The sequence below is a fragment of the Xiphophorus couchianus genome, chromosome 16 (assembly GCF_001444195.1).
Source record: "Xiphophorus couchianus chromosome 16, X_couchianus-1.0, whole genome shotgun sequence".
NCBI lineage: Eukaryota > Metazoa > Chordata > Actinopteri > Cyprinodontiformes > Poeciliidae > Xiphophorus > Xiphophorus couchianus.
Window position 1 is genome coordinate 10,019,515 of NC_040243.1, and position 14,289 is coordinate 10,033,803.

Consider the following 14,289-nt stretch of genomic DNA (forward strand, 5'->3'; position numbering starts at 1 on the left):
AGTGAATTCGTTGCAAAATTATATTACATATGTTGGCCGTTGAAATTACATATTTGAAAAAAACTGAAATAAGTGAGGAAACCAACATGTTCTTCCTGATGAAAATACGTTTATTTTTCTCATCTTCTGCTTCCACTGAGTATTCTAATTAAATTTAGTTTATGAATAAAAGAACAACAGCCTCTCAGCTTACTTGGCAAGCCACCCAGAATCGCGTTAAATGTCTTCAAATGAATATACACCATCTACAAATCAACTCATTTCCGTTTTATATTTCGGCTGTGCTGTTCCAAACTTAATTATAGCTAACTGCATCCACCTTAAAGTGACTATTTAGTCAGCAGTGGAGTTGAGGTAAAAAAAAATAAATAAATAAAAGAGAAAGCGCGGATAGTTCCACGCCTCTGAGCCTCTCCTGAGTGTGTTTGGCATTTCTGGGGGGTCAAGGGTGAATATGGGACAGATCGCAGAGCAGTAAATGCTGCCACAGTTCAGTGTGGACTCTGTGAAGATCGCTCTTTGATAATTGCTATTTTTATGTTGTTCTAAGCCGTGATTTCATAATTGCATCTGCAAGCTGTCCCCTTTCTGTGCGCGCCTGCCCCTCGGTGCGTCCATGTGGAGCTCAGGCGGGGAGGAGAGGATGCTGCTGTTGGGAGAGACAACCAGTTGCGCTCAGCCTGAGAGTGGAGTCTCCCCTCCTTCCAAGCACCGAGGGATGAGCTTCCTCGACCTGTTGCCTCATTTCGACTTGCAGTAAAGCTGCTCTTTTTTTTGTTGTTGCGCAGACTGGAAAGGAAGTAGTGGATTTTTCTCTGAAGGTGGGAGGCTGAGGACAGTGCCATGAGACGGACCAATGTATTCGTCTTTCATTTACGTTGTGAATAGCAGAAGGAAGAGTAGCGGAGTTGTTGGTTCCAGGAGCCACCTTCTCGGTCCGGAGGTGCGGTTTGCGGTGCTATTTCTCTCCAGCTCCGTTTTTTTGAGGGAGGTGAACCATGGTTGAACTTGAAAAGGAGGTGCTCCCGTTGCCCCCTCGGTACCGGTTCCGAGACCTGTTGCTCGGGGACTGGCAGACTGATGACAGGTAAGATAACAGCTCGTCTCTCCTTGTAGCGTTTTACGCACGGCGCGCTGCATCTGTTGCGCATCTCTGAAACGGGGAGAGCATCACGTCAGTTTGGGATGAGAAGAAGTGGCCCGCAGAGACATAATGAGCCCATTATGCCAAAGCTCAGTGCTTCATGTATATGAAGCAGCCACGCTGTCGACCTGTTGGATGTTGCAACAAGTTCCTCTTTTCCTAGTGTGCGCAAAAGCGAGTGTTACAAATCGTAACTGGAAACTGCACACCCCAGTATTCAAATGAATTCCTTTAAAAGCCAAAATGAGAGCAGGAGGCCAGCAGTAAAAACATAAAATGCTTTATTATATAATTAAAAAAACAATGTGCAAATGAGGAGATTTGGAACAAGTTATTCAGCAACAAGAAGAGGCCCATTGAAAACATTCTCCTACTTATCAATGCCACATTTTCTGAGATTAGCAGAACATCTGCCACCTAGACAGTCAACCTTAAACGGATTGTCTGGATAACTGGCAATTAACCTTTGCCTACAGTCCACTTTGCAGGGCAGCCGATTTGATGTGCTGTATGAAATTCGTTGCTTTAATAAGCTCATTTCATTATGCTGTCAAATGGAAAAATTTACCCCCTTCCCCAAGCCCAATGTGTCTTGTTGCTAGGTGGAAACGAGGACCAGAGGACTTGCTTGTGGAGTTGAGTGGGTGTTTTTAAAATATGATAATTGGGTGAACTCACCAGTCCAAGTCTAAACATTTCCAGCATACCAAATAGGAGAACTGTTGTTATGTCCATGTGATAATACAGAGATTTGCTTTTTTTCCCTTTTTCTCTTAGTACAGTTTATGGTTCCTGTTTTTGCAGCTTAATGAAGGAAAATAATATCATGCAGTTTATCTCCTCCCTGACCCATGGGTCACTGGCTGCTCAGCAGAAGCCTGAACCTGTTTGCTCTTTCTGACTGTGGCTCCTCTGGCCTTCTGTAATTTGTTAGCTATTGCCCAAGGACTGATGTTCCAGTGAAGTGTGACCTCAGAGACCTGATTACAGAGGTTTTGTTGGGTTTTATTTTTTCTAAGTCAGCGAGACAAGAAGGGATTCTCTCTGTCAATGCAGTTACATCATCCTCTTAAAACAGAGAGGAAAGGAATGCACACTGTTAAATTGGCCAAACCATCAACTTGGCTAGTACTGTGGTTCAAGACTTATGGTGTGAGTTGATGCTTCCCTGGCTTCCCCAGATGTTCATTTAAAAACAAAAAAAACAATAAGATTCCAGGGTAATTTCTCCTCATAGTAAATCGAATAGCATAGACCAAATGGAGGTCAAAGATCACATCTTAAAAAATAAATTTTCTATTCCACCACCTAGTGTCAGGGTTGTGTAATATTACATAGTTCTTACTTTGGTATATGCCAAAAATATGTTTATATAACAGTAACCTATGCCAATAAAAATGATTCTGATGTTTAGAAATTGCATATTTATTTTAAAGATTAGTGAAAGACTAATTGTACAATCTCACTGTTTGCTGTCTTACAGATTTTGCTGTTTTGGTCACATTTAACTGTATCAGATAGACAAACAACTGTCAGTATTGTACCAAAAAAGTTATATAATTACTTGTGGCCCTATGTGAAAATAGAGCCATCACCCTTAATCATGTGTGAACTATAATTAACCACATTAATTGTTTTGCTTTAATGTCACTATCCACACTCAGGCTTGGTTACTACTTCACCTGAGAACCTCTCTGACAGTATGAAGTAGGCTCAGAAAGCAACACACTGTACTCCAGTCTGTCTGTCACAGACATTTATCAGACTGGAAATGTTTCACAAAGTTTTTTCTAAGGGTTTGAAACTCCAATATATAATGGAAGAGTGGAAAACTTTTCCACAAATGGTCAGCCTACCAAAATTATCTTGAGAGCACATTCACGGCACATCCAGAAGGTCACAAAAAGAACCAAAACCGTCGTCTAAAGAACTGATGACCTCAATCTTCTATGTTAGTTAGTGCTGATTTTATAAAGAACGAGAAACTGGGCAAAATTGTATCCATGTGAGAGACTGATGGCAAAAACCAGTTCTGACCAAAAAATCAAATAACACAAAGGCCTATCTCACATTTGTAAACAAACATTCTGAAGATCTCTTAGACTTTTGATGGCGAAAAACTACAAGACTAACAGTGTTTCAGGTAAGACCATCACACTGACCATAACATGGTGGTGTTGGGTGGATGCATGCCCCTTAAACCTAAAAGCTAAGGGGATAAGGGACTGTCTGTGGCTCTAACACTAACTCCGTGTTGTTGATTCCAAACATCAACAACACACTGGTCAGTGCACTTTGCTTTACTGTAACAAAGAGACAATTTGTGCTACCTCAAAACATGAGCAAAAATAAATACAATCTTGTGGGAGTTGCGACTCTTATCCACTTAAAAGAGCATTCTTTAAGTGGAACAAGCAAACAAGCATAAACACTACCTTCAAGCACTCACATCTCAACAAGCATTCACTCTACTTTCTTCAAAGCTGTGCTTGTACGTAATGGAGGTTCATCCAAATACCTTAACACAATATTTATTTTTGTTTTCAATTTCACAAAACTGAAAACAGAAATAAGAAAATATTAAATAATATTTTCTCAGTTTTTGTTATGAAGAGATCTTGACTTTAGAGAGATATGTCAAAAATATCAAATTTACTTCCAGCAAGAGAATTTCAGCCCAAGATCAAACCAGCCAATCCAGGAAATACAAAAAAAAACCCAACAAAAAAAACAAAACATAATACTAGCTCCAGTATGTAAATGCATATGCTGAGAACAGGAACTGATTGTGCAGATGTGACCTTCATTAGAGCAAAACAACAGTTTGCCAGAAGACAAGGGCCCTAGTTGTTGCTGTAAACAAGTGCGGTCCAGAACTGAAGACATATTTTCAGCAGAAGATTGTTGTACCAGCTGGGGTTGTTTTCTGCCTCGGGGACCAGGCGGCTTACTGTCTCCAATTTCAACTGTGAATTCTGCATTGTTGCAGCGATTTCTTTTACAAAATGAGAAGCCATCTGTCTGAAAAACTGAGCTAAACTGATCACAGTCGGTACACTAACAAGTTTGCTAGACATACCGTGAAGGCAATTTTAAAGGCTATGGAATCCCACTTTAGTGAGGTTTAGCAGAACATGTTGCACATGCAAAAATATCCCTGGCACTTCTCACACCGGAGGACAAATTTCATAAGTTGACGGCTGATGTCTGAAGAAAGAAAATGATAATGATGCAAAAACAAAACCAGCTAACATAATGTAACTTTTTTATCCACAGTAAATTGTCTATTGTATTGTTTTTGCTACAAAAATGATTTAAAATCCCATAGAAGTATATAAATGAGAATGTTTTATTTCAGATGTTGAAATAATCATTTCCACTTGTTGTTTTTAATTTTCTGCATCCATTTTGCATTTTAATTTAAAGAGTTTGCAACAAGGATACTGTTATCTGAAAATATACCTCTTTGAATTTCTGCACACCTGTCACTCTTTTTGGCTCCTTTAGCCTTGTGCCATCAGCATGCATGAATGCTGCTTCAATCCGCAAATATTCGCGCAGTTGTGGCAGTGGAGAGAGTGGTCAGGCAGAAACGCAGTGTGTTGATGTCAGCGCCTGGGGAGTAATCGCGGCTATGAAATGGACTGATTAGAGGGAAATTGAGAGCTATGATTGATAGTGACAGAAACTTAATTACAGCTGAATCACAGAGTTTATCCGCCCTGGTCCATAAATCTAATATTTTTCCATTTCTAGCATCCTTCATTTGCTGCCGGTGCTCAGATTGCTTTTATCCAGTAGGACCACATCCAACCTCAAACATCAGAATCTCAGTATGTTTACACAAAACTTATCTCCCTGACACACATGGCTGTACTGCTTTAAAAAAAAAAAAATCTTACATCACAGAACACAGTAATACCTCTTCTGTCACCCTCAGTGGGCCTGGTCTATTCCTCTCTCCTTTCTGTTTGCATCCCTCTGGGTGTGTGTATGTGTGTGTGTCTCATGTGTCACCCTTATTTAATGTTCACCTCCCCCCGCCCCCCTCTGTCCTTCTTTTCTGTATCTTGCGTCTGATTGAAGTGGCTCCAAATCTTTTTTTTTTCTCTCTCTCTCTCTATTCTAAACCGTTCCTAAAGCCCAGTGGGATGTGATTTAGTTGTTGAATAAGATTGCAGTTGAGACTTTTGGGAGAATAAATTTGATTTAATGATTAATTTCACACATGGGGATCTCCTATTCTTTTCTCTGAAAAACGTCTCCATGCATGGGATAAACCAATTTTTTTTCACCTCTGCTGTTTCTTTAATTTAATTGCATTTTGACAGAGACAGAGAAAACAATACATTCCATGAATTTCATGTTTTATACTTTTGACAAAAGACACAAAAACACAGATACAGCTGGATCTCAGTAAATTAGATGTAAGCTACTTAAATTTGCTTAGGGAGTCACCTAAATTCAAAAGGTGAATTTGAAACTGAAATATATATTTCAAAGTACAGGGCTAGTAGAATGTTAGATTAATTTGACCGTTCTTCATTGTCCTCAGGAGGGGGGGTGTATGTGTGTGTGTGTGCACATGGTTGTTTGTACTGTGTGCCAATGTTTTGCCGTGTGATAGATTGGCGACGTGTTCAGAGTGAATCCCACTTCTAACCCGATTACAGCTGAAGACAGGCACCAGCCCTACCATGACCTTATCAGGATACCTGGATATAGACAACAAATGGACATAACTAATTTGTCTGTAGTAAATTTACTTTTTTAATTTGTCTTATGTAACAATTTCCAGAAATAAACCCTGGAATTTCAGTTTCGTTATTTGAATTGAATTCATTCAATAACTTTTTAAAAATACCGATAAGTAAGTAGCTATTGAGCTGCACCTGAAAAATGTGCCTCTGCAGACTGAAACAAAAGTTGTTAAGTTTGGTTTCTGCAGAGTTCCTACCGTTCTGTATTTCTGCACTGTAAGTGAGAAGCATGCAAATACTCATCCTTCTGTTGGAGAAGTTTCTAGGAAAATTAAACTGGGAACATTCTGGTGCCTGTTCTGATCAAACCAACATTTATATTTTCTGCCAGTGAGTCAGAGGCTTCTGTTTGGAGGAAATGCCAGATGACTAAACAGTCAAGTACAAATCTTCTTCAGACTGTTGAGGACTTTGCCAGTCAAACAAACTGCCCGTATTTACCTAACCCATGTTCGGTTGTTCGGAAATGACTGTATTTTTATTGTCTGGTTCTGAGTTTAATATTTGCCAACCTGGCACCAGAAGTTGTATTATTTTACCAAAATCCTGTTGTGTCTACACTCGACCTTGGGGAATATCAAAAAAGTTCAGTTTGCACTTTAATGCAAAAATGTTACTCCTGTCTGAGTTTAACTCATATGTCGGTTTTGATGAAAGTTGACTAAAAGTTAACAAAATCTCCTCAGCTGCAATCAAACCACTGTCGTACAAATCACAGGCAATTTCTTACTCGTCTCCACTTCACTCAGTATCCTTCTAAACTGGCGCTGCTCCAATAATTTTTTTTCTTCCCTCTTAATTTTTTTAATCAAACCCTAATCTAGTGAGACCAGTGTAGAACATGATCTCTCAATAACGCCAATATTCATGTCTGTTAGCATAACAGTGTGTGAGCGAGTCTTTCACAAAGTATTTGTATTCTGCTCATGTAGGACCTCAAATCGCCTTGAGCTATCTCTGTCCAGAAATGTGGGGATAAAAATTGTATTGTGCATAATTTTTTCCTTTGATCAGCCTTTCCTTTGGTACATAAATCTAATTATTAAATAAGATACTTATAAGCTTTCATTTGAAGGAAAACGAAAAAGTAAATGAAGGAGAGACACGCCCGAGACACGCCCGTCATGCATTAACTCAGAAAAAGTTAATGCATGTTTTACCGCAAATACGCCACACATGCATAAGAAAACAAACTAAGGCGCCGACACGGTTGATTAGAAGATTTGGGCTTCAATTGCCTGTGAAGACCAAAACGTTTTTTGAAAAATATTCTAATAAATGAATTTTAATCAGCCCCCAAAGGTCACCAGTTCATCACTAGGCAATATAGAGACACACAGGACAAACAACCATGTGTGCACACTCTCCTACCTGAGACTAATTTAGAGAGACTAATCAGAAGAAAGTACAGAAGGCAAATAATGTATCTATTCTGAAAATATAACATTATGCATATTCTTTAGCTTTTTTTTAACTGATTGTCAGACTGAAATCAGGACTCTAGACATAGATTTTACTTCCAATCAGAATAAACATATTGATCAAATTAGATACGCACTGTGTTTGGCTTAAATTGGTTGCACCATGTCTCTTTTAATTACATGCTAACAGCCCAAGGTAGTATTGACAACAGACAGTAAACAGGTTGTCTCTCATGGTCTTCAAGGCTCTAAGACTTTGTTTTTAGGCTATCTCTGACTGCAAATATGCCTTAATGAGGTAGCTATTGAATTCCTATGACAAACCTTGAAGTTTGTGAATTTGCAATGTTACACTTCAGTGTTTTCATGCTGTGCACAGAAACATTGCCGTGGGGCAAGCCAGCAAATATCTGACTGTTTTTATGGGTCTTGCAGTGGGAAATTTGATGTAATTAAAAGACCCAAATCCAAAGTGTGGCAAACCATTGGGTGCTATAGCCTCAAACACCAAAAGAATTACATTTCAAGTCCAAAGCAGCTCAATGACAGAAAGGACAGAAAAACAGAAAGTTCTTCTCTCATGTTTCAGTCACTTTGCATCGGTCATTATTCTCAAAGAGATTTTTTGAAGCCTAGTGTGAAAAAAGGACCATATCTCCTATTGATCTAATCAAATCTGCAATGCCTGTGCACAAGTGGAGCTAATGTAGTCTCCGGAGATAGAAAGATAGGATTTCACTGAAGCACTTTTAATAGAGTTGAGCACCAAGTCAAGCCATATATTATTTCATGATTAGAATAACTAATGCAGGGCTATTTGCTGTCTTTTTGTTCTGTCACTTGTTAAGGAAAAATGATCAATGAGTTTAAAATTGAACTGAAGCTGTATTTCTCAGCATCAGCTTTCATGCCTGTGGAAAACTAAGAAAGTGTATCAAAAAGACAGAAGCCAGAGAGCAGCGGATGCATTCTGTAATGAACACTAAAGTTTTTATCTTTTATCAGATGTATGTTTGTTTTTATCTCTAATATGCCTTAGGACTAAATGCTAATTTTCTTGTAAACAATTATGGCCTACGGACTACACTCATTATTAAGTCGGGTAGAAATCTGCACAAACTGCATTAGTGCAGTTTGTCACTGATAATTATATATTTTTTTCTTGGTTCTGCACTAGTAAATGAACAGAATAACAGACTATTTAAATGCCTCAGTCATAATTATGCTCTTATGAAAGTGCTTGCTGCACTGGAGTGTTAAAATCAATTCGGTGGCAACAGCGAGGAGTATTAAAAAAATGCTCTTCATTTCCTTTGACTCCTCCATTAACATGAATCCTTGAATTGTAAGTCATAAAATACGGAAATGTGCCTGGAAAATTGATTTTTCTCGTGCAGGGATGTGTCCACACAGCCTCCTTCTTTTCCACCTGCCGTCTTTGCTCTTTTATGTGGGTGATCGTTGTGTATCTGGGTCAGGGACAAGCTGTTCTCCTGCCCTTTGCTAGTTGAAGCACAGTGAACCTGTTCTCTCTTTTAGATGTTAGAGCCGGGTCTTGTCATTCATTTGCCTCATTTAGTGTAATTGAACTCATCTGCCCTTGTTAATTGTCTGTTTTATTGTGATCGAGAAGCATTTCTTTCAGGAACTTCGTTTTTTTAAGAAACCAAGAGAGCTTTTATAAACTCATCTAAATACACAGGAAAACTCACCTTTACTTCATAGGCTAAATGAACTGCATATAAAACTGAAGACAAAAATCTCTACTAATGAGCAACTGATGTCAATTGTGATTAGTTCCCAGCAAAGCCTTGCATAAAAGGAACCCTCTCCCTTTGTAGAGGTTCCACTCTATGAGCCGTCATTGCCTTTAAAAGGATTTGTGACACAGAAATACTGGAAATGAATATTTTATATAGGGCTATGTAAATTTATCCAATTACTTTTGAACCTTTAGGAAAGAGAGAGCTAATTATGGAAGACTTTTTATTTCTTAGCATTTCCTTCCTCTAGGGTGCAAATAGCACAAATTTAAAGCTGATGATCTGCACCTCAGGGTTATAGTTGCAATTTATGAAGAAGACATAAGATCATTAAACTATGTCAGATATAAAACACTTCTACTACATCCTTTAGTTTAGTTAAAACTGAAAGTTGTGTACCTCTTGAACCTATTGGCCCTAGTCTTCCAGCTCAATACTTTAAAATTATATCGACTTGCTTTGAATTTTAGCCTGTAAAATTTTATTTAAGTCAAGTATATTTGTTCTTGAAATTTTACATCTCACTCAAAAATAAAAGGTCTGCAAATTGTTTCATCCCTTTTATTGAGTAAATTCTACCAGTTCGTTTTATCAGTGTGCCGGGAATGAGAGGCATGTTGATGAAGTCATCCAGATTAACAATGGCAGCCCCTTATATGAGGGGAACATGATGTGCTAATGAGAAATGAGATACTGGAGGAAAAATATTCATAGAGGAGAGTAGTTTCTGATTTAAACTGAATTATTGGAAAGTATATACAACGAGAGAAAGAGCAGAAGGATATAGAATACAGGAATACTTTAAAATCTAACATTTGAACTAAGAAAGAAACGACTTGAAATCTGTTTTCCCTTGTGTGCTAATACAATCTTGTTACCGCTGCACACTCACCATGTACTACCACGAACCTGTGGAAAGAGAGAGCGAGGAAAGGTCAAGGGCGTACATCATTATCCCTATCATCTGAGAATGCATTCCAGGCATCACCGATTTTTAACACGAGAGCTGATGACCTGCAATAAAAAGCTGGAGCCACAGATGCTCCTGGCATCCAGGCTATTCCACAGACATACTTTCTTATGTTTCAAAAGACAACAAAGTTTAGGTAGAGAGAAAGGCTTTGGGTGTAATCCCTTCTATGGTGTTGGTGAATCACATAGAAATGATTGGAAAAATGACTACACGCTTTAGACCACAGCGTTCTGCACTAAAAGATGGTTTTCACAGGTTCGACAAAACAGAAACGACATGCTTCATGTTAGGAAACAAACACTGGTGATATTCACAGATCTGAGCTTCCTCATGTGCCATGCCAAGCTTAGGAGTGGAAATAAGTTTATATTTAAGATATTTTTTTTATTTCTCCCACACCCAATCTGTTATGGAGACTTTTTTCACAGCCTGGTAGCTATCAGTTTGATTCCACTTGTGAATTTAGATAATCTCATTCAGCCATTAAGCTGAATAACTCCTAATAAGAAAGAAGGCTTCTTTATTTTTTTTTTTATTCACTCGATCACTGCTTTTAAATTTAAACGTGGAGCCAGCACAGTGCTGCTGTGTTCATGCACACATTTAGGATGTGTAGTTTCTTTTACTGTGTCATTAGTTGGCCCACTGCTGTGTCATTACAGAGTGAAGGCATGGGTGGAAAAAGCAGGAGAACAAGGCTCGGCAATCTTTCTCTCCCTCTCTAAGATCCGCCTCTGCATGTCTCCTTCAGTCTGTCTGTCCGTCTAACTGTGTCTGCTTATTTTGGCCCACACTTGTGCATGCTAAGACAGATTTACTCCACATTACAAAATGATGTGCAGTCATCCTCTTCAAAGCATGCTTTCTTTGTTAAAACTGAGCTACAGTTATTAGATTTCAATTATGTTTTTGTTCAATTCATATTTCTGAAGAGATCAAAGGATTTTCTTTTATTTGATACATTGAAATGTTATTCCTTAATCCACAGATGTATATATTTTTTTGGAAAATGAACATTTTCTTAAAGAATGTAGTAAATATTAGCTTTGCTGTACATTCGGGTAGTGGTCATTTCTATATATTCTTTCCTTAATTAAAGACCCCAACCCAACAACATAGAAGATTACTGTGCTTCAAAGTGCCTTGCAGGAGTTTTAAGACCCTTTGAACATTTTCACACATTAATCAGAGAAGCAGTAGAGGTCCAAGGCGACACTGGAGGAGTTCCAGAGCTCCATGGCTCAGGTGGGAGAAACTCTCAACAGGACAACTATAGTGCGCTCCACAAATCTGAGCCTTAAGGTAATTATTTTTTAGATTAAGATAATTATGGCAGAAAACCTGTTAGAGGATGCAGAAGACAGAGACAGAGGAGGAAGTTCATCTGTCATCAGGAAAACAACCCTAATCACATACATAAGGAATGACTTAGATCAAATCATATTCATGGGCTAGAAGGACCCAGTCAAAGTCCAGGCCTAAATCCAATGAAGAAACTGAGGCAAGATTTGAAAACTGCTGTGCATATCCAATATGACGGGGCTTATGTGCAAAGTTGGTAAAAGAAAACCCAAAAAGGTTTGCAGCTGTTATTTCATTAAAAGGTCATGACTATAAACCACTTCCATTTTGATAATTATGTATTGCTTTGTTGGTCTAGCACATTAAATCCCAATAAGTGGTTTGAAATTTGTTATAATGTCCCAAAAGTGAAACATGAAGAGAATACTTCTGCAAGATACTGTTGTCTTTGCTTTCAGCCATCAACGCCGCTTTAAAAACATTCATATTAGATGCCACTGTAGCTTTAAGACATAAAGTTTGAGCATGCTTCGAGAAAGAAATTTGAGTTTCAAAGAAAATTGTGTTTATTTGAATTTAAGGACATAAGTCACCTAAAATGTCCTGGGGAAATAATGAAATTGGTGGGAAAAAAACTGAAGACATTGGATATGATAGAAAAACACTGTCAGCGTGAGATGACAAAGTGCTGTTTCTGATGGATGCTGCTGTAAAAGAACACATTACCTTGGAAGAAAGAAATCATAAAAGCATATGCAGTATTTTTATGAGAATAATAAACAAGAATCTGACACAGCAAAGCTTTTCAGAAGAAATGGAGGACGGTAACGTACAGCTGTGGGAGGCTACAGCATTATTCTGGAAGTACTTACAGTACATAGCTGTCGATTGCTTGAGTGGTTGAGTTTGCATCTTAAAGAGTATCTAGGAATTTAAAAACAAACAAAGAAAGACAGATTGGATTTTTTTTTAAAAAGATTTGCTAAATATATACTCAGTCCTTAATTATTAGCTTAATCTTGTCAAAATGTGTTGTCGTCCACTTGGATGTCAAAACCTTACCTCAATTACTTATGTTTTTTATCAACCGTCTTGTTCTTATGGAAGGTGAAAGCTTAAGCAAAACCTCCTTTTAGTATGGAGCTATGCAAATTTGTGTTCTGTTTTTTTCTTTTTTTCCAATCCCCATTATGTGTGCAAAGGCATCGCTGTCACCAATCTGCTCGGAGAGAAGGGGGGCCGTCGACAAGTTGCAGCGGGGCCTTCAACTCCGATGGCTGAACACAATCCACGGGAACGTGTTTGCACACATCTGCTCCTGTGAGACTGAGGGAAGCGAACAAAAACGGCGTTCCCATAGAAACAAAAGGAAGTTAGCCCCTCTCCCAAATCTTCCCTGAGAGGTGTGCTGCTTTGGTGTGTGTCAGACCGTGTGGACCGGTGATAAAGCGAACCCTCCGGAACACAGGGAGGACCCCCTACCGACGCTGCCACCTCTTCCTGCATTCAGAACAGACACCGGTTGTTCTGCTCCTCTTTTATCCTCCCATGTTGTATAAGGAGACCACCAGCGTGCGGGGCCAGACTTATTTCACGTCCAACCTGAGTCATCCACTGCTCTGTTCACTGAATCAAAGCAGAGCTGCGGAGAATTTCCCCCCTGAGGTGGTCAGACAGGAAATGCAGTCACCTTACAGCATGTCTGATAACGTGACTCCACACATGGAGCCGTTTCTTTACCATTTCCGCCACATGAAAATCCACAGCAGCTGGACATATAATTGGTCCGATATTACTAATACTCAGGTAGCGGGTGTGCGTTTTTTGAGTTTGTATGTGGGGGTGCGTGTGTGTGTGTGTGTGTGTGTGTGTGTGTCCCTTCTAACAGGGGGTGCCGGACTGGGGAGGCAGAAAGAGCAGTAATTATGGCCTCCCATGTTCAGCAGAAACATCAGAGGGAAGTAATTTGTTGCTCTATATTTAATCAGTGGAGATAACGAGAGCGACTGCGGCTGTCTGGGCCGATGGGCAGGCGCACAAGCAGGAACACCATTTCCTCCCAAAGCCATTAGTCTTTAATGTAGCCAGTCGCACTGTCATAGTTTCATACTTTTCTGCTCAAATAATCATTATCTCCTTTTCCATCTCCAATTTACTCAAGTGTACGCTTTCTTTTCCTCACCTTTGTTCTTTTTTGCTGTTTACCTCCCACCTCTTGCTCCTCTCGGCTCCTGTTTCTTGACACAATGAAAGAAGAGTTTTCTCCCCTCAGCTACCCAAAGTACCTCCTTGTTTACTCGTTTCCTCATTATCCTCACCTCTCTCTTATCGACTGCCCGTCTCTCCATGCCTCTCTTATAGGGTGCAGGTGGAGTTCTATGTGAATGAGAACACTTTCAAGGAGCGTCTGAAGCTCTTCTTCATCAAAAACCAAAGATCCAGTAAGTTCTTGAATTTTGGAGCTCACTTTCAGCCATCTGGAAACGAAATGTGAATTTTGCTGTTTTGCCGTCTTTGTTTCCACCCAATTTTCTCCCACTTTTGGTGCAAAAGATGGGTTTCATTTTTGAGCGTCAAGCTCTGTGGCTCTTGCTCTGTATTTCATCATGTTTTCTCAACTTGTCCTCTCTTTGAAACGGCCTCATCTGTATCTCTGGTTGTTAAGATTAAACATGCTTCATTCAGAGTTTTTGACTTTTTCCTGTTAGCCGTTTATAGAGAACTCCACACTTATTGGCACTCAGAGTAGAAGGTAAACCTTTTAACACAGATTCATCTTTTTATTTCCACACCAAGAACTTCATATTATGGATGTTTGACTGAAGATGTAGACACACTTAGACAAACAGATAGTTGCTTGTTGCGAATTTCTGATTGACAAACATCAAGACACATCAGCCTTATGACTGAAATAAGTCATAAAAAT

General features: G+C 39.1%; 1 protein-coding gene across 1 annotated transcript in view; it reads left to right on the plus strand.

Annotated features, from left to right (window-relative positions):
- Window positions 1-524: 524 nt before the first annotated feature.
- kcnt2b (potassium sodium-activated channel subfamily T member 2b) overlaps window positions 525-14,289 on the plus strand; it is a 45,865-nt gene continuing 32,100 nt past the window's right edge. Inside the window, exons 1-2 of the mRNA XM_028042493.1 lie at window positions 525-1,087; window positions 13,725-13,804. Of these exons, the coding sequence (XP_027898294.1) occupies window positions 999-1,087; window positions 13,725-13,804 (169 nt within the window). The 5' untranslated portion in view covers window positions 525-998. The remainder of the gene's footprint in view (window positions 1,088-13,724; window positions 13,805-14,289) is intronic.